The 26637-nt window shown below is 42.1% G+C and overlaps 3 protein-coding genes across 7 annotated transcripts in view; 2 read left to right on the plus strand and 1 right to left on the minus strand.

The window, feature by feature from the left end:
* UCHL3 (ubiquitin C-terminal hydrolase L3) overlaps window positions 1–2319 on the minus strand; it is a 43718-nt gene extending 41399 nt beyond the window's left edge. Inside the window, exons 1-2 of one of the 3 annotated variants that reach the window (XM_080588960.1) lie at window positions 2111–2319; window positions 1901–1912 (exon numbers count right to left, since the gene is read on the minus strand). In XM_080588960.1, coding sequence (XP_080445086.1) covers window positions 1901–1912; window positions 2111–2152 — 54 coding nt within the window. In that variant the 5' untranslated portion in view covers window positions 2153–2319. Of the gene's footprint in view, window positions 1–1900; window positions 1913–2093 lie in introns of all 3 variants that reach the window. The other 2 variants (XM_080588961.1, XM_080588962.1) reach the window with 2 other exon arrangements.
* A 4683-nt stretch (window positions 2320–7002) lies between these two features.
* COMMD6 (COMM domain containing 6) lies at window positions 7003–14895 on the plus strand. Of its 2 annotated transcripts, none has more exons than XM_080576906.1 (7): window positions 7003–7024; window positions 7945–8003; window positions 8589–8654; window positions 8816–8892; window positions 9791–9959; window positions 10993–11145; window positions 12189–14895. In XM_080576906.1, the coding sequence occupies exons 5-7, from the start codon at window positions 9942–9944 to the stop codon at window positions 12237–12239; spliced, it is 222 nt and encodes a 73-aa protein (XP_080433032.1). In that variant the 5' UTR covers window positions 7003–7024; window positions 7945–8003; window positions 8589–8654; window positions 8816–8892; window positions 9791–9941; the 3' UTR covers window positions 12240–14895. The 2 variants fall into 2 exon arrangements, with proteins under 2 accessions (XP_080433032.1, XP_080433031.1); XM_080576905.1 differs by lacking the exon at window positions 7003–7024 and adding an exon at window positions 7111–7670.
* Window positions 14896–22740: 7845 nt separating this feature from the next.
* Window positions 22741–26637, plus strand: part of TBC1D4 (TBC1 domain family member 4) — a 110657-nt gene continuing 106760 nt past the window's right edge. Inside the window, exon 1 of one of the 2 annotated variants that reach the window (XM_080576897.1) lies at window positions 22741–24682. In XM_080576897.1, coding sequence (XP_080433023.1) covers window positions 24212–24682 — 471 coding nt within the window. In that variant the 5' untranslated portion in view covers window positions 22741–24211. The remainder of the gene's footprint in view (window positions 24683–26637) is intronic. The other variant, XM_080576898.1, reaches the window with a different exon arrangement.

Here is a 26637-nt window from a genome sequence, read left to right on the forward strand (position 1 = left end):
CGAAGAAAGGTCCTATATACTAAGAAATTAAAAATTCCTAGTCTTGCATTAATACAAATGCTTTCACCAAGGAAAAAAAAAAATCAAGATATTTTGGAAAGATTTTACACACCCTGCAACTACGAAATACCAGCTCTTTTCCATTATCTCCCAAATTTCTGCCACAAAGTTTGAAATCGTCAACATACATTACAACACACATCTCAACGTGTTCATTACCACACCTAACAATAGCATTGATACTAACATAAGTAGTATGTTCCAAGGATAGTCTTAACATCCAAGTAAAATAAAAAAAAAAAATCCAAAACAAAAATAAAACCAAGAAGCATATAGCTAAAGGTCTGTGTAAGAAGATGTATATATTAACTTCCTTCTAGACATACATGCTGCAGCTATAAGAGGTATGCCTTTTTTTTATCCTGAAGAATCCTGTATTTTATAGAGTATAGTGACATACAATACCACAAAAAAAAGACTGTACCGACTGTCCTTGCAATTAACTCCCTAGGATTTTTTTAAAATGTGTTTGCAACTTCATTTGGATGTCAAATTATTATTACTATTGTTAAACAGAGGTATGAATAACTAGTGACTAACACTCCTGTTGTTATACAGAACAATGACTAATAATGCAAAGTGTACTCCTATTCAACAGAGACCTTTGTTGTTGTTTTTTTCTATTTTGGAAAAAAAAAAAAAGAAGATACACCTCAGTCTAAATAATAACTACAACTACTGCTCAGTTAAGTCTGTCAAAATACAGCGAAAGAGAAAGTCGACCGTATCTGAAGTGGCCCTTTCCATAAAGATTAAGAAGAAAATCCCTGTGAAGTGAAAGTTCACATAAACCACGATCATCCATAACGAAGACATACCATACATCACCAATGCAAAGCCAATGGGCAAAGGAGGTTTTGAATACACTTAGAACAGTTCATTTAATGCTCTTCTAGGATTTTCTCCATATTGCATAAACTTAACAATACAGTATTTGGAAAAAGTCACTAGTTTTTCCTCCTTGGTTTCTACTTTACAGCTGATAACACTTCATTTCATGTGAACACAATGAACTCACCCCAACACCTGATTGCACCACAGCAATACTAATGATAAAATTACTTGTGTCAGGAAATTATAAAGCCGAGTACAAAATGACCCAGCAATGAATAACTCTTCATTCACCTGCATACTCAATTAATTAATTACAGCAAAAATAATTAAAAAATAATAATTCTCCACAAACAGAAATTCCCAATTTTCAAAATATTTCAACAAGGTAGTAGTTTCAAGAATGTCATCTTACTGCTGGAAGCTTTTGGCTCAAGCACCATCTGTAGCAAAATCAATATGCCTTTCTCTAGTGTGGATTCTGCTATACTGACAAGAACAGCAGCAAGAAATTATGCCAACATAGTCACAAATGATCATCAAGGTACAAATACGGTAAAAATACATTAGTTCTTCTCGTCATCCAAAGGAGAAAAGGACTGAGACATGGTGAGGTAAGCAGATCCATGTGATCGTACAAACCCATCATGTATAGATCCATGAAATATATAACAACGTTTTAATCGATAATTAATAAAATGAAGCGCTCCCTGAAACATATCAGAAATTGTGTTACTTTAATAGGCTGTTTCACAACTGCAGAACACATTTATTCTATTTTCCTTTACCATTTGTGTTTTATACAGGTTTTTTACATTACACCCTGTACTCAGAGGCTCCACAGGAGATTCCAGTAAGGTCCAAGAGCAGAAGGCACAGCACGAGCACCCGTGGGGTGGCAAGAACTTACTCTCGTTGGGGCAGCGGGAGCCTCTACTGCAGGAAATAAAAGGCGATGGGCCTGGAGCTGCAGAGGGCCTAAAGGTTACCTCAAATAAACGCTGCTTACCTGATTCGTGACCTGAAAAGAGAGCAGAAAACGGAGGGGGGGGCGGTTAAGAACGCGGTCAGGCCTGAGGAGTAACACCCCCCGTGCGCGCACACACGCTCCCCACCACGCACCGCACCGCCGCCGGGCCCTGCTGAGCGCCTTCCCCTTCTCCCCACCGCCCCCCCCGGCCCGCAGGCAGCCCCCCGCGCACCCCCCCGGGTCACTCACGTCGGGGTTGGCCTCGAGGGGCAGCCAGCGGTGCGGCTCCATGGCGGCGGGCACGGCCCCTGGCGGCTGACAGCGCCTCACGCCGCCGCGCTCAGCCCGCACCCGGGACCGCGCCACCGGGACGGGCGGCTCCGGGGGGACCCGCAGGGGGAACCGACGCTTTGCTTGTCCTCGCACACGCTCCTCCCGCCTCAGAAGCAGCGGAACAAAGCAGAAAATTGCGTAACGATCGCCTATTTATCTCCGGTTGCTCCCGGCCGAGGATGAGAGGAGGACTTTCCCCTCGGTCCTCGCTCGGCTCCCCCCCGGCAGTGGGCTCTCCCGGAGAGGCGACGGCCCGTGCCTCGGCCGCCCCGCCCGCCCGTCGGGGCCGGCATGGCGAGCGGCAGGCGCCGGGGGGCGCCGCCGGGCCGCCAAGTTTCAACGGCCCCTTCTTCAACGGCCCCTCACAGCAGCACCTCCAGTAACCGCCCTGAATAAAAATCCGTCATCGCAGTGAATAAAAATGGTTTTATTGGAGAAAAGACGTGCGGAGTTGTTGTTTCTTTAATGATTAAGGTGTAGTGTTTAAACGTTCGCAGAAGCACAGTGATCACGGAATAATAAAGACTAGCAAAATAAAGATTAACTCTTAATAAAAAGTAATAAAGATTAATGAAAAGGTTCAAAGGGAATTGGTTCTATGATGCACTTATAGCAGCAAGTTTCCTCAGAAGACTTCAGTCCTCCTCAGCCTTCAGACTATCAGCAAGGACTCGGGTGGTAAAGTCCCTAAGGGATCCGCTAAGAAGTAACAACACAAATGTTTTGCATTTTCTCTTCTAGAGCTGTGAATCCCCTCATACCTTCCCATCTCAGGATCTCAGGAGCATATACATATCCTGTCTTGACCTTTCAGCTAGGATCAAGCACAGTGTAATATATATATAATACATATATAATATGTATATCTAATTTAGTGTTATACCTCCTTTCAAATTATCTCAGAAAAGAGCAAAAAGGAAGGAAAGCGTAAAAACAGATTCCCCTGCCCTGCTAGGGCTGCCTGTCCCCTTGCTCTGAATGCACCGCCTCTCACCCCGTACTCAATACAGGCTTCAGCTGGTGTATATATGTGGCTCCTCGCAGCTCTGCCCCCAGGCCTTCTCCTAGGGTCTTTGGACAGCTGCGTAAAGCCACTCTGAGAGGGACAGTCAAAACTGATTTAATTTTCTCTCTTTTTTTTTTTTTTTTTGGTCCAGAAGTTGTGGGAATGTTGTTTTCTTCAGAGCTGTGGGGTCACTAAAGGGACAAGAGATTTGTTTGCATCATGAGAAGCCTTGCTTATCTGACAAGCAGGTGAAAAACGAGGAACCAGAGGTTTTATAGGCTTCTTTGTTTGTTTGTTTGTTTTTTCTTTTTTCATTGGCAGCCTTAAAATTTACTAAATGTCTAACTTTGTACTGACAACTGACAAGAAAAGTGTGGTAATTCTTTACTTCTGTAAAAGAACAGGTTACCTGGTTTGTTACAGGGTGCTTTTACCTGCCTCATGAGCATGCAGCAAACTGTTTTCCATGCATGAATTTGCTTTGTTCAGACTGGTTACCATCTCCCAACTGCATATATATTTCTGCTCTTAGCCAGGGTACTCACCTCCCGAACCCCTGCCTTCAAGAGAATTGAAGCCCTGTCCATGGGCAGCCTGTGGGAGGCAAGAGGCATATGATGCAAAGGGCTGTAAGAAACAGAAGCAACCACATGAACATTGTCCCTTCACCACACCACATGGGAACTGCTACCTGTTTGTCAGTCACAGGATTTTAGGGCTTGCAATGATTTGGGTGCTTGCAAGAGCAGCTGTACATTTATTTTCTGAAATGGACGTTTGGGGAAGGTTTTTGTAGTGTGGGAGCTGGTCCCACAGACCTGTCCAGCCTTCACGCAAATGAACAGATGGACTTGGAGCAGTGGTAAGCTGGTTTTGGAGCCACATTTATGCCTGGAGTGAGCAGGCAGTGGGTAGGAAAGAAAGAAATTGCCAGTATACAGGCAAATCAAGAAGTCCTGTGAGAGATGTTTCTAGCTGCTGTAGAGACAGGAGTACCAAGCTAACAGGAGGCAAAGAAAGGTAGGGACACCACAAAACTGGAGGCCTAAGCACTGGAGAAACACAGCTGTTAACAGAAAGACTTTTTCCCTTCTACCTCAAGAGCTCCTTGAAAAACTTGGTGTAGTTCTTTAGTGAGTGTTGATGTTAATAACAACACCCCATTCTGTAAATGTTACATTTGTGAAATGGAGTAAATTACCTAAAGTAGTTTTTATTTTACCCCGTTACTACTAAGCAGGATTACTGTTATTACACGCCTGCATTTGAAGATTCTGTACTGACCTGTAAAGAATACCACAGCATCTCTCTTTAACAATCCAGTCTTCTGCTAGCTAATGAGATATGTCTTTGTTTCCATACAAAGAGTATCCTCATATTAGGTTTTCAGTCCTTAGCTAGCTAAAAGATGAGCCGCTACTGTCAGATCACAATCACAGCCTGCATCTGAATTCCTCTGCCACAAAAACCTTCAAAGAACATACTTACAGGAGGCAACAGTTTCTAGAGACACAATTTAATACTAGGGATGGGCAGACTAACTGAAATCATTACATTCTTCACCATCCTGCTGTTCCAAATTCAAAGAACTTGTTAAGATATGTTTGTGGACGATACTGAATTAGGGGAGCTGTTGGCTCCCTCAAGGGTGGAGAGGCCTTGCAGAGAGATCTTGACAAATTAGAGGGCTGGGCAATCCCCAGCAATATGAAGTTTAACTAGAGCAGTGTGCCCTGGCAGCCAAAAGGACCAACTGCACCCTGGGGTGCATCAAGCACAGCACTGCTAGCTGGTTGAGGGAAGGGATTGTCCTGCTCTGCTCTGTGCTGGTGCAGCCTCACCTTGAGCACTGTGTACAGGTATGGTCAATATAAAAAGGACATAAAAAACTTAGAGAGTGTCCAAAAGGAGGGCTACAAAGCTGGTGAAGGGTCTGGAGGGCAAGACATGTGAGGAGTGGCTGAGGTCCCTCGGTTTGTTCAGCCCAGAGCAGAGCAGGCTGAGGGGAGGCCTCATGGCGGCCTGCAGCTCCCTCACGAGGGGAGCGGAGGGGCAGGCGCTGAGCTCTGTTCTCTGGGGACAGCGACAGGACCCGAGGGAACGGCATGGAGCTGGGACAGGGGAGGGTCAGGCTGGGGGTTAGGGAAAGGTTCTGCACCCAGAGGGTGGTCAGGCACTGGGACACTACCCCAAGGCAGGGGTCACGGCACTGAGCCTGCTGGAGTTCAAGAAGCATTTGGACAGTGCTCTCAGACATAGGGTCTGATTTTTGGGTGGTCCTGTGTGGAGCCAGGACCCAATTGATGGCCTTTGTGGGTTCCGTCTGATCCAGTATATTCTATGATTCTATCAAAATAACTCCAAAACAACTCAAAATTTCAGCAAATGCTTCAGAATTACTCTATAATTACCAAACCACCAAAACACTCAACTTCACATCTATCTCCACATCTTGGAAAATGAATGAAAGGTAACATAACAAGTATTACTCATATTGCTAAAGGCACTAGTAAAAGACTTGATGAAAATGTAATATAAAATAATATACAAAGTTCTGTAGATAACATACAAAAGTATGCAGTAGTTACCTAAGTTAAGAACAAAAGGACTGTTGAGTCATGTCCCTCCTATCACAGGCAGATCTTACCTGTATGTACGTTGTAAGTGTTTTGACAATCATGAGGTCATAGAAACACATATTACTCAAAAACATTTGCACACTTAATTAGATACTTTAAAAGGGAGAGGTCAAGTACCATAAATGTATAAAGTTCATAAACACACATACCATGTTCCACAAGAATTTCCCTTTGCATGAAATATATTCTAAATACTTTAATTCATTTTACTAAAAAAAATTAAAAAAAAAATCCAATACATGATTTAAAACTAGCCAGCACTACTATGTGACTGGTTGTATTTCACTACTTGGTCAGTCTTACTATAGGTGTACTAAAATTGTAGCATTACAATATAGAGGGAAGCCAGAAGTGATTGCTAGAAAAGTCTAAGAATATTTTTTGTTGTTGTTGTTTTTAAAACATGAGACTGGTAAAGGATCAGTGTCATTTCAGGGTTTCAGCTACACCTCAAAATCAACTGCATTCAGTATGGAAATTTTATTGAAGAGAGCGGCCTTCCAGCCCCTAAAGGGAGCCTACAGGAAAGCTGAGAAGGGACTCTGTCAGGGGGTGTAGTGATAGGACAAGGGGGCATGGCTTTAAACTAAAAGAAGGTGTCCTGGTGCCAGTTAGGACAGAGTTAATTTTTCCTCATAGTAGCTGGTAGGGTGCTATGTTTTGGATTCGGATGAGAAGAGCGCTGATAACATGCTGATGTTTTAATTGTTGCAGAGCAGTGTTTACACCAGGCCAAGGACTTTTCGGCTTCTCGCTCTGTCCTGCCAGCGAGCAGGCTGGGGGTGCAGCAGGAGCTGGGAGGGGGCAGACCCAGGACAGCTGACCCAAACTGGCCAAAGGGGTATTCCATACCATCTGACGTCATGCTAAACAATATATAGGGGTGGCTGGCCGGGGTGGGGGGCCGGCTGCTCGGGAATAGGCTGGGCATCGGTCAGCGGGTGGTGAGCAATTGCATTGTGCATCACTTGTTTTCTTACACATTATTATTATTAATACTATTATCATTATCACTATTATTATTATTATTGTTATTATTATATTCCTGTCTTAATAAACTGTCTTTATCTCAACTCACCGGCTTCACTTTCCCGTTTCTCTCCCCCATCCCAGAGAGGGAGGGGGGAGGGTGAGCGAACGGCTGTGTGGTGTTTAGCTGCCAGCCGGGTTAAACCACAAGAGAAGGTAAGTTTAGATTAGATATAAGGAAGAAATTCTTTATTCTGGGGGTGGTGAGGCACTGGAACAGGTTGCCCAGAGAAGCTGTGGATGCCCCCTCCCTGGAGGTGTTCAAGGCCAGGCTGGATGGGGCTTTGGGCAACCTGGTCTGGTGGGAGGTGTCCCTGCCCATGGCAGGGGGTTGGAAGTGGGTGGTCCTTAGGGTCCCTTCCAACCCAAGCCGTCCTGTGACTGTATGATTCTCACTGTAGTTTTTCAATAAGGGGCTATTCTCCCATTGAACCGAAGGCACAAATGACCTCCGCACATCATTCACAACCTGCGGTTTCCTTGCAGGTGCACGACCCGCAGCCCACCCGCCCAAAGCACGGGACACACACGCACCTAACAAAGCCCCAAACCCAGCCCTACACCCCCCGCCTACAACACCCCCCGGCAGCACCCAGCCCCGCCCCGCCCCGCGCCGCTCGCACGGCGCATGCGCGCTTCCCGCCGGCCAATAAAAGCCGGGCGGCCGAGCAGCCCCGCCCCTCCCCCCCCGGAGCCAGTCAGGGCGGCGCGCGGCGTGTGGCGGAAGCGGGGCCTCGTCGGGAGCGCGGCGCCATGGCCGCCGGCTCTGCTGTGGTGCTGGCGCGGGCCTTGGAGGCGCTCGGTGAGAGGGGGCTCGGCCTGGTGGGGGGGGGGGCTGAGGGGGGCTTGGGGAGCAGGCCGGGGGGCGCCTTCCCGGCTCCTCGGGGCCAGCCAGAGCCTCCCCGGGGCGGCCGAGACCGCCGCCGGCAGCGGGAGCCCAGCGCTGGGAGAGCAGCAGGCCTGCCTGCTGGGTGAATAAATCCGTGACGAGCTGTGGTGTCTTCAGGGAGATGGGCGGCTTGTTATGATGGTGTTCGAAGGGTTTGCTTCTGATCTCAGCTACTTGTGTCTTTCAGATGTCGGCGGCGCGGCAGATAAGATTAGCTTAATACCTCAAGACTTCTTTGCAGAACTAGTAAGTTCAGCAGTGGGAGGGATACAGAGGGCTTCTGGCATTCTAACAGTCTTGAAAACCTTTTTATTTAAGGTCTTCTACTTCCTTTTGTGTGTGTTGCAAAGCGAAGGTTACATATGTGTAGCATAGATTTACGTGGCTCATGAGGTAAACTAGTCCTGCCAAGAGCAGTGAGATTGCTTAAAATTTGTGTTTATCACAGAAGACTTTTAAGGATATATCGTTCTTTTTCATCTTAATCAGATGCTAGCCTAGCTAGCTTTACATTCAGGTCCTATTTATCATAAAGCTCTATACTTGGACAGGATGGCTGTTGAACTAAATGGTGCATTAAAGAACAGCAAATGAGGTAATGTCTAAAAGCTTTGATTGAGCTTATTTGCTTTTCTTGGTTTGATATAATTTCAATATCAGTCACTTGCATGACTATTCTTCCCTTTCCATTTAAAGGGAATCCTAATCTTATTGTCCATTTTTGCATTAACCAGTTTTAATTTTTGTTGTAATCTCCAAATATTGAAACTTGCTTTGTCTTGTATATTGAAATACATATTTAGAATGTTTTCAAATTTATTTTCTTCTTAGTGTGAGCAAATAATTCAACATCTGAACCATAAGATCCCAGGTGTAAATACAGCTGAACTGTGTCAGGTAAGTTTGGATATTAGCACTTAGAAGCAATTATAATTGTTCTGCATGTTGTACAGGATACATTTCATAAATCAATTTATTTGTGTATGTATTTATGTGTAGAGTCTTTTGTTCATGTGTAAATTATTATTACATGTAATGATTTGATCATCCTGTTTTAGAGGCTGCGGACATCCGGAATTGAGATCAGTGTCGGTGAGCTGGCAAAAATAACTAATGTTGTTTCCTTTTTGTTTAGGTAAGCACAAAATAACACCAAAGGTGGGTATAAAATGAACTGATTTGTGAAAAGGGCTTAGTTTGTGTTCTTAAGGTTAAAAAAAAGTGTAGTAACTGCATACATGGACTCAGTAGTGGAAAAACAGAGATGAAATTGTTCTTCTTAGAAGCTGTCTGCAAGCTTTGGAACTACTGGCAAAATAAAAGAGAAAGTTAATGGCAGTTTTAAAGCTGTCAGCTAGGCCTTTTTTTCTGTTTTATTGATCTCCCTGGGATTAGACGGAGGGGTTCTGGGTGAACAAACCTAGGGTGGTTTTTTACTTGCTTTTTTTGACCTATTTCCATGGGGAGAATTGAGTGACACTTTTTGTTGCTCTTCATCTAGACTTGCTGCCTATTCAGTTGGGGGTTTATTGTATTATTTGACTCCTGTTATTACAAATTATAACATTGCTTAGAGGTCCTTACATGCCCCTTGGTGGTACTTAAATTGCTTCTCCTAAATGTTTAATTAAACTGCCTCATTTCTAAAGTAATAATACTGTTTAATAGTCTTAACTGCACTATACACACATCTGTCACTGAACTGTGCTCTTTTTTCACTGTCAACAGCACTCAGAGGCTGTGATTATTTTTGTTTGTTGCATGTTGTGTAAGCCCAGCAAAGCTTGGTTTCTGCACCTTAAGACATGTTAAAAGTCAAGTGTTGTTTTTCACGTGGATACACAAGTCATTTTCCCAGAGGAGAAAAATACTCTGCATTAAAAAAAAAAGAAAAAAACACAATACAATATGTCCAATTATTTTAAAGTGCATAGAAACAAAGCTGAAAAAATGCCTATTTGGGGTGAAGTGAGAAACTTTATTAAATTCTTGGAGGATGAAACTGATGTGGTGTTCTTTGGATATACCTGTAGCACAGCAGCCAGAAACAATCTCTCTACAGAGGACCTTGTCACTACAGTGGGCAATGCAGTCAGCACACTGCCTAAACATGCTGTGCAAGTTATTCGTCATGTATGGAATGAGCACAGCAAATCGGTCAGCGTGTCAGAAGATGTAGGAAACATGGCCACAGTGGGGCAGGTAACTAACAAAACAATTGAATTAAACATTTTCAGAAGTGTCAGTGCTTCATTGTGTGCATTGTAGTGTCAAGCACATGATGGTATCTTGGCTGCCCAAAGGTCTCCTGGGTATGTGTTGCCGAAAGTCTAGCCAGACAGAAAAATCATGTACGAAGGTCATCTAAAGCCTAAACTACTTTCTAATATTATTGTTTGGACGGTAAATAAGGATTTAATAGCTTTTTAAAAATTGTTTTGTAGTATTATTAAGGAAGGTAAGTCAGTATGACAATTTTACTGCTATCAGTGTTATTTGAATTGTTCTTTAGAGTCAATTGCACCAGCACATCAATGTGTTATTCTTTGTCTCCCTTAAATTTACACTCGATCTTGAAACTTTGCCAGTTTTCAACATCTCTTAAACTTCTTGAAAAAATAAGAGTGCATCTGCATTTTAAGTTTTTGGTCCTAACACCAACTGTTAAGAGTACAGAACTAGAAGATGAAAAAAAAAAGTCTGAAGCTGGATCATAAGCTTCTAAAGGCTCATTTCACTTCTTTATTCCAGTTCTGCCTAGCATAAAGGGGTAAAAATACGTGACTTGTATTTATGATGTGCTTTATCTAAAACAGTTATAAATACCTTCTTTTTTCCCCATTATTGCTACTGTAAACTTTTTGTATACTGACTAGTTTTTTCATATTCATTTGATTTAGAAGCTTTAAAGAGAACATAAAACCATGAATGATAAACAAGCCAGTTGAACTCTGGGACTTAAGCTATTACCAGAACTTCTTGAATATTAACAGTACTTTAATAAGCAAAACAGATTAAGTGAAATAAGTTATTGGGTATTTTTCAGTCCCCTTCTGCTTTTAATAGAAATGGCAGAAGACTGTTTTCAGAATAATATTTGACATGTATGTTTGTTTTCCATATAGATATGGGCTCTGAATGTCCTATATTATCTGTAAAAACATCTGTCCAACAGTATAGCAATGGTAGGCTAGATCTCTTCCTTTAATACTGTTTCCAATTTTCTTCTCTACAGTTTGTAGATATTAAATGGAAGCTTGGAGTTGCAATGAGCTCTGACACCTGCAGGTCTCTGAAGTATCCTTATGTTACAGTGACACTAAAAGTGGCAGACCCTTCAGGACAAATAACGGACAAAACATTTGAAATGACAATCCCACAGTTCAAGGTCTGTAATCCTGTGTCATTTGATTCAGTCTCTTTGGAGCAACAGTGGCATTGTTGTGAAGAAGCAAATGTGTACTTTGCATACATGTAAATAAGCATTATGCTAGTATGATCATTTAAAAATGAAGTATTAAATGTTTAAAAGACTGAAAATAAATATTTAGTTTTTACATTTAATTCTACAACACTTATTCTAAAGTGTTAATTTAGCAGCAATTACTGTCACAATTTATTTTAGCTGCAAAGACAAAAGGTTTTTTTGTCCTATCCATCTGCCTTACTAGACACTGGGAGTATTCTGAATCTATGAAACTGTTCACTAGTCTCAAAATCTAAAACTTGGGTTATGCCTGGCCTTTGCTATTGATAAAGAATGGAGGTCAATCTCCCTTGTCACTGTTGGCTCTTAATTATTGTGCCTTCATCTATGAACTTGTGTAACTTGGTTTAATTTAATTATTTAATAAATACGGCATTTCTGGTGTCATTCCCTGTTTAGAGGGCCAATGCATCATGTAGAACATTCTTCAGGCTTACAGGTGAAGAAAATGCTGGGAGTTGAATAGGAAGGAATTTGAGAAGGATATTCTGAATCCTTGGGTGTTCTGCAATCTTGTATTCCATCTGGCTGAAACCTATTTTTAAATAGCTGTTAACTAATGTAAGGGATGCTGTACATGAGAAGTATGGGTTATTTCAGCTGGGATTAGAAACATTTGCATGAGATTTTTAGTTTTTCTTCTGTGGTGTGACAGCTACTTTGGTGTGTTTTTGTTTTTTTGTTTTTCCCCATGTCATCCTTTCCTGTTAATAAGCAAAGGCATGCAAGTAAGTCACCAACTGTGTAGATTTAATAGTGAATGTGCCCAAATTCCAACCAACCCCCAAAATGAAATGCAGTAACTTCCAGTTCAACATGCAAATTCTATCGGGAGGAAAGAGGCAAACAATGGATTAAGTGATTTTTGTCTATTGTGCTAGTTTGAACAACAGTTCAAGTTTTTCTTTGTGCAACTGAAATTTATCTTAACTCTTCCTTTTCAGAACTTCTTCAGACAGTTCAAAGAAATGGCAGCTGTTCTTGAAACAGTTTGAACAGAATTATTTGCACTACAGTTTCTGGCAGACTTGTACCAAGTAAGCTTTCTGTTCTGCAAAGGAACAAGTGCCATTGTTCAGCAAGGTATGCATGCTTGTCCTTTCGGCAGGTATCAGCAGCGTTATCTTTGCATTGCTGTGAAGATTTCTTCGCTTTTGAATACTTGAAGTCAACTCTACAGCATTTGTAAAACTGGTCGGCTTTCTTAATCATCTTAAACAAAAGATCAGGATGTGTACAGAGAGAAGCGTCACTGTAGACTTTCTACTATCCAAAAGTAAGAAAGTACATTTAAGAAACAAGATGTTAAGCTCTGGAGTGCAGAAAGACATGAAAATGTTAATTTGACTAAGGAGATACTGAAAGAAGTGTAAATACCATGATAAGTTTTCTCTGTAGAACGGAGATGTGCTTGGAATCAATGAAATCATTAACTAAAAGTATAGAGTATATAAAATCACAACATAAGCGTACTTATTCCTGAAAAGTAGCAATGTCATGTAGTTAGTTGCAGGTATTTGCAGGCTTCTAATCTTCTTTTAACTGGAACATGTATTTGTCTTAACAGCTTGGTTATTTTTAAATACTTCTCACCACCCAGACTTCTGAAAACTGAGTTAATGCATAAAACCTCTCTGGAGATCTAAACTTTATTTTCTGAAATGAAGACTGGAGGCTAGTTTTAAATATATGAAGAAAGGTTAACTTAATTCAAAAGCATTTTAATATATTTTTGCCTTTCTATTTAATCCAACTCTAATCTGTGTCACTCTGTTTTGATTAGCAGTTTGCCTTCTAATTAAATTAGAATATTGATGTAGTTGTCTCACTCTGTGCTCTGAACTAAAAAAAGATCGAGAGGAAACTTGAAAGCTCAGGCTGGTGTGTTAGCCAAGAAGATCAGAAAAATTAATGTACTGAAAGTCAGCAAGATTTCTGTGCTTGCTGTATTGTGTGGCAGGAATCTTCTGGATGATGTTGCTCTCTTGTTCTCATGGTGTCCTAACCAGTCAAATTTTGACTTGGATTCTGAAGGAGAACGGGGACACTTTCAAAGGGGGTGTCAAATCTGGTGTGCTAGAACGCTCTTTTTCATTTCATTTTTTTGAGTTTTACTAAACAAAACCCAAACTACAAATAGGGTGAAGTAAGAACACTACTGTTGCATTCTAGGACCTGATGATGTAGTAGAGCAGAAAGTCTGAAGAGAGAATTCATAATAAGCAGGCTGAAATTTGTTTTAACTTCAGGATGGTAGAGACCAAGAACCAGGTCTGTTGGGGCAGATCCTCAAGTGATTTCAGGCCCCCTTAAGTGAGAATACCTACCTTTCTGATCCATATAAAATTTTTATTAACTTTTTTTAGAAGCTGGCTGGAAGTCATTGATGTGAGTTTTGTCTGCCTTTGTCTCATGGAAAAATTAGACTGCAATGCATTGTGCTCAAAGCATACTGCACTCCTTTGAATATAGTAGGAGTTTTTCTCTTTATAAGTATTATGCATAGTACATAAAAACAGTACTTGGTGTTTCTTAGAACCCAATTAAGTGAAACACTGTCATCTTTAAAAAATAAATAAAAACAGTAAAAAGTCTTGGCTGTTAATCTGGACAATACTTCCTCTGTGCTACTGTAGTCAGAGGTGTTTCCTTTAAGGCTGGGGGGAGCAGAATGCTGTTTTCTGGGCCCCTCTCAATGGGTTGTCACAAAAGGGTCTGAAGAAAACACTTCCCATTTGCCTTTTCCCTTGCCTTTCTGCAAGGGCTTGGGGATGAATGTGGTGCAAAAAAACCTCTGTGTGGACAAGTGAGCAGCTGATATTTTTACTACTATTATTTTTCTTGATTTGTAGAAGTTGGAGTGTATGACTGATATGAGTGGAAAACTGTTGAACTGTTGTGCTTTGGCCTAGTGAGTTAATTGGTTTTCATCATTGTAAGAATTCCAGAAAAAATTTTTGAAGCTGGAGCATTACAAGTACTTCAGTTCTTCATATAGCTGGAAATACTTGTGCCTTCACTGGAACTGGATGGAAAAGATTTAGTTAATCATGTCTTAAGTTCTAAAAACAGCAAATTAGTAAACCCTGGAAGGTAATGAGGAAACGTTTTGTTACCATATTGTTTGGTCCATAGCCAGGAGAAAAAAGTTAGCAGCCTCAGAAGAGTGTAACTGTTACATTTTGTCAAGTTGAATATTCTAGAAATACTAAGGAATGTTTTTTGAGGTGTCACTGAACTCTAGCAGGTGGTAAAGCCGGCTGGAAGTTGCCTAGGTATGTGTGCAGCACAACCCTCTGAGAATTCTTAGAGGTGTTTATGGACGTCTAGGAGATGTGATTAAAAGTTGGCTGTGTATGCAAGCTGTGAGGCTTGTCCTGATCACTGTCACTAGGAAGTCCTATACTGTATAATGGAAGAACTACATACTTTATTTAAAAAAACAAACAAACCAAAACAGTTTGCAGGGTAGCAATATTAACATGTTTAAACAAGCTGTTGAATTGTTTGATATGTGCAGAATCCAGATCTTTTCAAAGAGAATGGGGAGTTCCTTGTGTATTCCTAATTGCCCTCGTTGATTGATACAAAGTTGTATAACATGATATTTTTGTAAGTTCACAAGCAGTCATTAAACATACAGGTAACAAAGATGAAGATGGTCTGTGTTTTGTTTTAAGCCTACTGTGTGAAAGTCTCTTGTAAATACTGTAATGGGTAAAGTTCAGAATCAGACTATGCCTAAACTTCTTTCCTTACTAGAATGGGATGAGGTTCAGACAAATGCAGTCCTTCTCTGAGACAGGGTAACAAAGGGATAATGGCAGGTTGCTAGGAATATTTATATCAATTACAGCTAGACAGAATGCTGTATAGAGTCTGGAAAAGAGGATATATGATATTAATGAATCTTTGTAAGAAATTGCATGCAAGTAGTTTTCTTAAGCTTATTTAGGACAACTACACCATTTTTCTCTTCAACATTTCTCTAGAACAGGGCAAGAGAAAGGACAAGGGAAGAAACGGTATTACACAGTAAACAAGGCCAAGGGAATGAATAATGAAGGAATCTCCTGGCAACATCTGTATGTCTTCATTGCATGGTTTTTATTTTTTTTGAATTGGCTTCAAACACACCAGTCCCCTTGCAGAATGGTACTTCGTATAAAAATGGAAAAAAGGCTCACAGAAAGAATGCATAAATGGTTCCTGTGCACTAATGGCGCATATATATTTAGCTGCATGTTTTGGCCTGGTCATGGCCAAAGGAAAAAACCATGTCCCTGTTACTTTGTTCTTGCTTCCACAGAATTGTTCTGCCTTTCTAACCATTTTTAGAAGTATGTAACTTTTTGTTCACTGTGAACCTGTCCCCTTCCCTGTTTAAAAAACTTTTGTTTCCAAGCTTTCTCACTTTGTTTGAACACCTGATGTTATGTTAGCTTTGAACCACTAAAAATGAAAATATGGAGAGGAGTTTGGTGGAGGGGAAGAACTGCGCTTCTTCCTGCTTGCTCTCTTTCCTGTTGTATTTGAATGTTTTATTCCTCTCTTAGCCTGACTATGGTGAGGGCAGTTTCCAGTCCTTCGCAGAGGCACGCAGGGTTATTCTGCTTAGCCTTTGTGGGTACCAGAATAACATTAAAAGGTGCCTGAGTCATTTAACCTCTCTGCAGAGAAAAACACGTCATCTTCCAAGAATTTTTGCAGCAGAGTGAGGGACTTAAAGTTCAACAGCCTCTATCCAGTACCCTGGGGTTGATTTGCCCTGTTTTTTTTCCTTTGCATAGTGGCACTCATTTCACAAATACCTTATGACTCTAGGTGGGGCTGCTAGTGCAATGGCCATTCACTTGGTTTAGGAAGCAGGGTCTGTGTGTGTCAGCACATGATATAGAAAATGCCTAGAGCTGGGTTTGGCCTGCATGGTGTGCTGCCATAGTGCTCCCTTCCTGATGCCTGTAGGAGGCTCGGTCACCTCAAACCACTGAATTTGTTTGTCACCATGCACTTCGGGGCTGCATGTTTACTTCTGGTTCTACCACATAGCACTGTCAATGCATATTCTTCCAGTTTTTCTTTTAGCACTAGAGTTGCACATAGGAAGCAACTAACTAGAGGGATGATGCTTGGCACTTGGTGTGCCCAATCCTGGCTGCTTAGACTTTGTTTTAAAGACTTTTCTGGGCGATTGTGGAGAACTGACCTGCCATTTGAACCAAGTTACTGTACTCCATCCCAGCCAGTCCCAGTGCGCTGGGATATGCCTCATAATTATTTATGACTTTGTGTTATTGAGAAAGTAATGAAGGTGAGGTGGTTGATCTTCTCAGAGATGGCTGATATTAGTGGTTCTAGGTTTTCTCTTCCCTGAGCTATCTTTTTCTCCTGTGACTGATTATGTTCCTCCTGGCTTACAAGTGAGAATCTTTTCTGCTGGCTAGGTGTAAGGTACTGTAGTTTCCAAATGCTCTTAGTGTTTACATTGCAAAGTATCCTTATTTATAAATTGGAATTTTCAGTTTCAATTTTATACCTCACACTTAAATTTGAAACAGTAAACTTTAATATTCATGTTTAAAAATGGAAAATTCTATTACTTGATGTAATAAATGTTCGTGCTGAAGTTTTGAAGAGGAATGTGGCATAGCGTTGGTCACCAGGTGGCACTGCTACATGCAGTCTTGCTACACAGTAATCCTCTGAGAGCATATCTGATAACGGGATAGGAAGTCCAGGTTTTCTTCTGTGCGTAGCCTGTACCTGCGCTGTATATATTTATAATTTCCATGCTACTTTTTACACTGTAGGGAAATAGTGTAGCTTTTTTGTTAATTATTAGAAAGATGAATGTAAAGATTTCCAGTGACACAAACAAAATTCAGCTCCTGAAGTGTAACACATACCTTACATTATATATTTGCAGTAGCTTAAAACAGTAATTTTTAAATATATTGTCACTTCTGCATTATGAGTTGCTCTTTAAACAGTATCATGTTATCTTTCTACTAGGGTCTATTATAGGTTTATATATTTTTCCCTATATACATATGTTATGTTTTTCTAGTTCAATATCTTGTTCATAGAGTAAGCACTGGCATTTCCCTGTCCTAGATTTTCATGCATTTTAACCACTCTAACATTCTCCTTTTGATATTTGGTTTTGCAGCCTGCTCTTAAGTGTCTTTATGCTATATTGATTACACTCACTATATTCCTCAGCTACTCAAGTGACCCCATTGCTTAATTCCCCTTTGAATTACCTCTGAATCTGAAAGACAATGTTGTGATGTTCTTGGTACTACTGAAGGTGCTGGAACTGTTTGTTTACCATTAAATGGGCCAGAATTTCATCACTTCTGCGTCTTAGGCAGGTTACAGGATTTTTTTCCTATTAAAAAAAAAAACTTCATTTAAGAACTAAGCCAAATCAAAGCAATACAGGCTTCCTACCCCCATGATGCTTCTGAACTGGCAAGTACTGAATGCCGCAGCCACACATGAAGCTTGAAGAAGGGTGTTAAGGTTTACATTTAAAATGAGGGATGGAAACGTGCCTCATGTGAATCACTGGTGTGCAGCACAGTCCTGCTTCTCACAGTTGGGAATGTTAGAAAAAGAGATGTTCAGCAGTTGACAGAGTCAAGACAACAGATGTCAATTTACCTATGCGAGAGTCAAGGAAGATGAAAAAGAGGATTAAGGGGCTCCCATCTGTTCTTTTTTCTTTTCCTTTTGGCAGCTACACTGCACTATTCTTGGTGTTGTGTCAGGACTACAAGTGTCCTGTAGTTTCATGGTGCTTTCTCTCACCAGACATACAGCTGAATTGTGAAGTTGCAGTAAGGAAGTACAGTGCAGAAATGGTGGTATGGTGTTGAAGTCTTAAGTGTATTTGCATTTGCCTCTTGAACAAATAAAATTTGTGACCTTTGAAACTGAAGTACTCTTGCCTTCCGAAGCATCTCTTTATTGTTTCTGTACTCTACTACACATCTGTTGGCCTTTCTAGCCTGTAGTGTATCCTTCATTGTAATATATTTGTGGAATACTGTCAAGGATTTCCTTTTAGCTTTGACACATCTCTGGAGAGCTGAAGGTAACCAGGATCCCTTCCAAATTATAAAAAAGTAGTAGAGTTAATGGGCACATTCTGGGAGAGAAGTCAGCTCCACCAGCAGCTGTGGTAGTTCGTCATTTTTTCCCTCTAAGTATATTACTGCAGTGGTCAGGGAGTAGCCTGGAAGTAAATATATCCTTTATGTAAAAGAAATAAGTGTGAATATGGAAGTTCTTGTTGCAGAAGTTGTTCTGTCTTCTGCTATAACTAGCTTTGCAACTGGCCTGAGCTGCTAACAGCCACTGAATCAGCTCAACAACAGGGATTTAAGAAAGCTGATCTGATACTGTTTTTTGAGAGGGATATAAACCTTAAAAAAAAAAAGGGGGGGAAAAAAAGCAAGCAACTGCTAGTGGTTCCACTTGGAAAGCTGCTGTGGTTACATGTAAGTACACACCTGAGATTAGCGGGAAGTCAGAGGAATAACTAGAATGTACTTGGTCTGTATCACATAAAGAAACTCTGCAGAGAAACCTCACCGTAATAAGCATGTTATGCTTTAAATATTGTAAAAAAAAAATCTTTTTTAAAGATAAAGTAAACCAGATTCCACACCAGATTCCAAGTCTGCTCTGTCAGCAAGATAACTCTGTTGGGATAACTATTAAATGGAAAAAAAAAAGACAAATGAGAATTGAGAAAATAAGAAACACTGCTTTGTGGAGGGCAAATAAAATAATTGAAGGCATTGTCTCTTTCAGTCAGTGTAATGTTAAATGGTGTATTGATACACTGAACACAGACATAAGCATGGTAGGTTGCTTAAAGTTCTAGAGATGTTTTTGAAATTTTCAGCTAGGGATTGTTCTCTTATGAACTTTGCTCATTCCAGTTCCCCTAAATATATTTTGGAGTGGTTCCTATTGGCAGAACAAGTTATAATCTGTCATTACAATCAAAAAAGATTAGTAGTATTTGAGTAAAAGAAAAAAAAAACACCTCTCAGGTTAATTTTTCATCATTTTTATTGTGAACAAATTATAATGTGCCTCCTGCTGTTGGCTTGTCTCTATGTGACCGTCTTACTCAAGCCTTTGGCAATCCATTTTAATCTATAACAATATCTATATATCCTGCAAAATACATAGTTTTTGTTATTTCTAGTTACATTTTGCACACTGAATAGAGGAGGCACCGGAGTTTTCTGTAGCAGCTAAAGCCTAAAGCCTTGGTATTATGCCCAGACTTCTGAACTTTCTAATACTAGAATTTTATTTCCAAAGTTATTTCATTAGTGTCTTCAAATAAGACTGGGTGATTTAAATTAATGAAATGTTTTTTAAAATCTAAATGTCATTATCTTAGATCTTAGTGGTAGTGAAATTAAATTTGATTAGTTAAAAGTAATGCAAATACAGTCATGGACCTTGAAATGCCAGAGTTAAGTAGTTAAGTGCCAGCATTCTTAGAAAAGCAATAGGACAAGAATCAGTTCCAGTTATAGGGCATATTACTGAAATGTTCTAGTCCAAGGTGGCTGAAGTTATGCATAAATTATAGGATTGTAAAATAAAGTCTACAGCTCCTCTAATAATTTAATATTTTTCTGCAATTAAAATGGTTGCTGAAAGCTTAAGAAGATAGGTAATTATGGCAATTAACAGTCTGATCATGTGAGATGCTGAGGTCTCTCCACTCCCAAAGAAATTACTGAAAACTGTGGTTGCTTGCCACTTTTCCAGGTTTAAATCCTTTAAAACTAAAGATGAAGTGTGATGATCCCAATAGGATAAATGAAATGGCTGCGTTGGTGGTGTCATGTACAGAAGCAGTGCACATTATCAAGGTATTGTCTTAATGAACAAAACATACTTGCTTTAATGAACAGAGGGAAAATATACTTATCTAAAATATCTAAAATTCAAGTTTCCAAAGTAGGATAGGATAAAAAATATTTTTCTTTACTGATTTCACTGATATTCTCCTGTTTTGTAATATCCTCTTCCCCCACCTGTTTTTTTAATAAAATCTCAAATCTTTATTTTTTAGTACTCCATTGGCAAGCATACCAATTCCAAAATGTTCAGAGGCACTTAAGTTTAGCTAACTGCATCCATGTTTGGTCACTTCAGTAATACACATTATTTTGTGAGACTGTGCATCTAATTTCTGTTTAATCAACAGAATTCAGTGGCAGGTAATCTACAACTCAAAAAGGCTGATTGGATACTTGGTCAGACTGACCAAACAAACATGTATTTGCAGCACATCAGTTGGTAAATATTGAGCACAATACTTAATCTACCTTGTATCTGCCAACAAAATTTTTACCTTGAATTTTACAATTTGGTTCAAGAAGATTGGCCAATAATTTAAAAAAAAAAAAAAAGGGAATTGAAAACATTTGTGGCATCTCATCAGGGCTTTTATATGTCATGCCTCTACATGGATGCTGCATTTATGCTTTTTTTTCCATTTGGGATGACACGGAGAGAAGCTGCCTTTTCATCAAGAATAAACACATTTTCAAAGCTCTGCAGATAAAGCCTATGGGAAGTTGCGTTCTTCTGAGTCCCAGCATTTCTGATTCCCATTGGCAGAGCTATAAAGATTATGTAGTTTAGGCTAATTCCTGACAATATTGTTCAAAGAGCTGTAGAATGGTGCTTTTGTTATCGTTATAATTTTCAGCAACAACACTAGGGCAGAAATTAGATGAGGAGCGTGAAAGGCCTTGGGCATGGGCAAAGGAACACTATGTTCAATGTAAGATTAATTAGGAAGCTTAATTTCAAGGTGCATGAAGTCTTACAACTGGAATGAGAAAAAGGAAATAACTTCAAGAAGCAGTTATGTAAATAAAGAAATACTACTGAGTAGATGATGGGTATAAAAAGAGATGGCCATATTAAAGGATAAGAAAGAAATGATGAAGTAAATGAATAAAGATAATGGACAGCTGAAGGGATTACTATGAAGAATTGATTCAGGGAGACATAAAAACCTGAAGCAAGAAGAAAGTATGAAAACTGTTTGGAATAACATCTGAGAATTTTATTTTGAAGGCAGTTAAAATATTAATGGTAGGGTTTATATAGATCAATTTAGTCTTAGAGAAATTTATATAAAGAGTTTGGTAATAAAAAATAAATTAGGTAGATCAAAATGACCAAATCTCATATCATCCAAGTGAAGGAAAATACAAAGAGCTTTCCATAAATGCCATAATAGTGATAATTTAACAATTTCAGATTCATTTCCCACATGTTGTTCCTCACAGTTCTAGTTCACAAAATAGAAGTCGTATAAAATGATGCAGTCTTTTATAAAATGTAAAATCCAAAGAAAAAACATGTAAAATCATTGCAACTCTGTGCAACTGTGTGTGTGGAGGGAGAGGGTGGTGTCTCTCCTGCCGTAGTGCAAATCTAGTGTGCAGTTCACTTCCCTGGAGGTTTAAATTTGTCTTTGAGCTCAAGTGACTAAGTTGCAGCTTCACGCTCTGGATGACTCACATAAGCTAGCGTTCCCCAAAGGAGTGAGTAGTCTTCCTGCCCTCTTCACCTCCGGGCATCTATTTTTGCTTCCTTGGTGCCAACAGCAGTACCTCTGTGAGCGCTGTCACTCAGCCTTGAGGCAGCTCACAGACCTGAGCTGGCAGAACATGAGCAGCTCGTCATGGCATTAACCGAGTGGGTTAATGGGTCTTCTTCGAGTGTCCTATTAGAGGGTGTAGGTGACTCCCAAACCCATCCCACAAGGCTGGAGTTGTGGAACTGGTCTGCAGCTGGTTGATAGTTGGCTGAATATGAGCCAGCAGTGTGCTCAGGTGGCCAAGAAGGCCAACAGCATCCTGGCTTGTATAAGAAGCAGTGTGGCCAGCAGGTCTAGGGAAGTGATTGTGCCCCTGTACTCGGCTCTGGTGAGGCCGCACCTCGAGTACTGTGTTCAGTTTTGGGTCCCTTGCTACAAGAAGGACATAGAGGTACTCGAGAGAGTCCAGAGAAGGGCGACCAAGCTGGTGAGGGGTCTGGAGAACAAGTCTTACGAGGAGCGGCTGAGGGAGCTGGGCTTGTTCAGCCTGGAGAAGAGGAGGCTCAGGGGAGACCTCATCGCTCTCTACAGGTACCTTAAAGGAGGCTGTAGAGAGGTGGGGGTTGGTCTGTTCTCCTACGTGCCTGGTGACAGGACGAGGGGGAATGGGCTAAAGTTGTGCCAGGGGAGGTTTAGATTGGATATTAGGAAGAACTTCTTTACTGAAAGGGTTGTTAGGCATTGGAATAGGCTGCCCAGGGAGGTGGTTGAGTCACCATCCCTGGAGGTCTTTAAAAGACGTTTAGATGTTGAGCTTAGTGATATGGTTTAGTGGAGGACTTGTTAGTGTTAGGTCATAGGTTGGACTCTGTGATCTTGGAGGTCTCTTCCAACCTAGATGATTCTGTGATTCTGTTTCATGGAAGAAGAAAATCTTGTTAACTTTCTCAGCTAATGGGTTAATGAGAACTGTGCAGATGTGGACATGGACAGATGGACATGTGCAGATGGACAGCAAACTTTTAGGACTGATAGGTTTGTGATTAAAAAAAAAGATTTGTATTCTGACTACCCCAGTTATAAAATCTACTGCAGAACAAAAAATGTGCTTCAGTTGCTAATGTTTGTGAAAATAGTCAACTTGGGAAAGCAATCCCATCCTTGCTTTCGTTTGTACCATTCTAGCAGATATTAAAGCCGATGTCCAGTCTCCAGAGGTCTTTTTGCTGCCCTGTTCTAAGAAAAGCTCACGTTAGTATGGCGATGGGAAGGGCAATGTCTGAGGTCTTTCCAAGTCCCGGTGTTAAAGCTGAAAACTGCAGCTGATTACCCATAAGCCAAAATGCATTCAACCAGAGAAACTAGCAAAAAAAAAAGAAAAAAAAAATGCAAAGCGCTTTGCACAGTAGATGAGCACAGTTGCTTGTCACACTATTAAATAAAATACCGCTAGCACAAGAGTTTTGGCGTCAGTTCTGTTTGTTGTGGGTGATGTGGCTGGCTGTTACACAACCTCTCTGCCCAAATTATGTAGCGTGGGGTCTCCAAGAGCACGGTGTAGCTCTTCAGCCCAAGCTACTGACTTTTTTAGAGAGCAGTAGGGCTAAAAGATTTGCCGTAACTGCGTTACGGGGAGTTATCACTGCTGTTCCTACCGACGTGAACACAAGGGCAGTCACTACATTTGATAATTACAAGATGGATACGGATGCTGTATGATTGGAAAAGCTTCTTTCTTGGAGACCAGTTACTTCCACTTACAGTAGGTGGCAGATTTTACACTGTCAGATGTTATCGCGATAGCGAGGGAAAAAAACAACCTAGAAGCTCAGAGCAGGAAAAAGAAACCTAAAAAAAAATATTTAGAAAACAGTTTTAATTTAAAGTGTGACTTGAAGGTGGTTCGGTAGCGAGGCTTGGCCGGGGGGCACCCGGCGAGGTCCCGCGGAAGGGAGAAGCCCCTGGCCTGAGGGAGCCGCCGGAGAGGAAATGGGAGTAAAATAAAATGAAAACAAGCATAAAATGGGATTAAAAAAAGAACTAACAAGAAATTGAAGTAGGAAAAACCCCGGCGGCCTCCCCACCTCCTTCACACACACCCCTCCCCCGGGTGACCTTCCTCCCCTTGCGGACCTCCTCATCCTCGTCCCCTCCCGCTCGGGGCGTAGCTCCCGCGCTCCTCCCCGGGGCGGTGGGCGGAGGAGGAGGAGGAGGAGGAGCGGAGGGGAAGGACAGGACGGCGGAGATCCCCCCCGTCCCCGCGGGCTGACCCTAGTCGAGCCGTGCCGAGCCGTGCCGGGATGCGCGCTTAGCGCTCGCCCCGCGCTGAGCTCAGGCCCCGGCGGCCGCACCCGGAGCCCTCCGGCCGCGGCCATGGAGAAGCCCCCGGGGGTCCAGCCTCTCTCCCACCCCCTGCAGCCCTCGGCCGAGCCGCAGCCGGCGGCGGAGAAGCGCTTCAGGCTGTGGTACGTGGGCTGGTCGTGCCTGGACCGGCGCACCACGCTGCCCATGCTGCCCTGGCTGATGGCCGAGATCCGGCGCCGCGGGCAGCGGCAGGAGCCCGGCGGCTCCCTGGGCAGCGGCGTGCCGGCCCGAGAGGTGCTGCTGCTGCTGGGGTCCCCCACGCTGCGCTGCGTCCCCGCCGGGCCCCCCAGCCCCGGCCCCGGGCGCCCCGGCAGCCCCGCGCCCGCCGTCTTCATCTTTGAGCACAAGGCGCAGCACATCGCCCGCTTCGTCCACAACAGCCACGACCTCACCTACTTCGCCTACCTGATCAAGGCGCAGCCCGACAACCCCGACTCCCCCATGGCCTGCCACGTCTTCCGAGCCACCGACCCCAACCAGGCGAGTGGGGGCAGATGGGGTCGAAGGTGGTGGTGTTGGGGATGGTAGTGGTGGTCGTGGTGGTGCGTTGGTCACGGTGGTGTTGGGGATGGTAGTGGTGGTCGTGGTGGTATTGGTCGTGGTGGTGTTGGGGATGGTGCTAGTGGCCGTGATGGTGTTGGGGATGGTGGCGGTGGTCGTGCCGTCAACCACCGCGCAGCAGCCGTCACCTGGGACCAGCGGGCAGGACGCCCGGCTATGCCCAGGCATGCTCCCCGGTGCTCCAAACAGCCCAAGGTTTGGGTGGAGGCATTGTTGGTAAAGTGCCAGATGGGGGGAAAACAACAAAAAACTGAACGGCAAGACCGTGTTTTTCTGACTCCTCAACAGGCTTTGGCTCGCGCGTCAAATGTGGAGCGGCAGGCTTCTTTCTCCTCCCTGTTTGGAGCGCGGTCTGACAGTTGGGTTTGGTTGTTGGTTTAGCATGGTGGTGGCAAGAAAAGGGCCTTTGGTTGAGAATACCTTGGGTAAATAAGTCAAGACACCTTCCCCCGGTTTTTCAGAGGCACATATAGAGGAAAAACGCATGTAGCTGGAAATACTGGAATTTACCAAAATCACTCCGCTTACTGAAAATTTTTCCTTTATTAATTTTGATTTGAGCAAACGTGCTGCCAGAGATTGTTACATTGGAAGGGCTTAGATTACGTACTTAGCTAAGGCTTGAGCCATCATCAAAGACGGGACAAGAGGTATCCCGAACAGAGGTAACTGCGCTTAACTTGTTGGCAGCTGCTGCTGCTGTTGTGCCCTGCCAAGGAAAAGGGAATATGGGGTCAGGAGAGCACGCAGCAAGAGCGTGAAACCGAGGGGATGGCGTCTGGCTAGGGTGCAGCCACGATGTCCTTTTATGAGTCTGGCCATATGGACTGAAGGCTCCTGCTGTTGGCAGAAGGTGTAGAGACGAATGGTCTGATGCTATGGCTTTGTAAGGCAACCTGATGCTATGAGATACGGGGCGCATATTACTCTTGCACTTGGTGTTTCTCACGTTCACATTTACATTTGGGATGCTGTTTCTGATTAAACTGATTATCCATATGTCTTCCCTTCATTCCTCATGAAGGAGAATGTCTTTATGTGCATGGACTTAGATTTATACTACAAGTAAAGTCTTCCTTTGGAAGGAAGTTATTAGTATGAAGAAGTTCTCTTTTATAAACTCCTATTTTATTCTGACAGTATAGTCTACATTTTATCTGGCAAGATGTTTTTTTAACCTTTTTATCATTAATAAAAGGCCATTACGGGAGGGTTACTTGGCACAGGCTTCCAGACAAAGAGCTACAATAAGGGTAGTAGGTGCACAGCCAGCTATGTGATTCACAAGTATCTGACTAACAGGTAATTTATTTTTTTTAAGGTATCAAAAACGAAAGAAATTTCTACCTTATTTCCCTCTTAAGTTACTTTACCAATTGGAGAGGCTTGGTTGGCTAAGTCTGTGCCGGTCTCTGGCTCTTGATCAGTGCTTAACCCTAGTTTTGATTGGATGAGACCAGGCTGCAAGTCGCTAGCTCTGAAAATCTTCTTTTGATACTCTTGTTTGTTATAAAACAGATGCCATTCTTGCACACTTTCACGATCTTTAAGTGCATGCATCTGATTCATCTTGGTTATGTGAGCTTCATGGTGCATATTAGTTTAGAAAGTATTTTTCACAGTTGTTATTTTAAGATGACCTCATTTTTGCTGTTGGGCCACGGTTCCTTCCAGCCAACGTAAGTTGGCACTGCAGCCGCGAGACACGATCCTGCCCTCTTCAAGCCTCAACCCCTCGTTCCTTCCTCTTGGCTTTGTCCTCATGTCAGCACAACTGTTGTTTGTGCAGCCGCTTGACAAATGGGATCAGGGAATTGACTCGAGTTAAATTTGCTTTTCACCCACTTCTGCCGGATTGGTCCCAAATGACTTCC

This window comes from Anser brachyrhynchus (assembly GCF_964034855.1).
Source record: "Anser brachyrhynchus genome assembly, chromosome: 1".
In the NCBI taxonomy this organism is placed as follows: Eukaryota; Metazoa; Chordata; class Aves; order Anseriformes; family Anatidae; genus Anser; species Anser brachyrhynchus.

What these genes read in the sequence shown, in the direction of transcription:
- COMMD6 (XM_080576905.1), top strand. Translation starts at nt 7,313, where the DNA reads ATGACCTCCGCACATCATTCACAACCTGCGGTTTCCTTGCAGGTGCAC. An exon ending in GCGGGCCTTGGAGGCGCTCG is followed by an intron (nt 7,671 to 7,944) that starts GTGAGAGGGGGC and finishes TGTGTCTTTCAG; the next exon opens with ATGTCGGCGGCGCGGCAGAT. An exon ending in ATACAGCTGAACTGTGTCAG is followed by an intron (nt 8,655 to 8,815) that starts GTAAGTTTGGAT and finishes ATCCTGTTTTAG; the next exon opens with AGGCTGCGGACATCCGGAAT.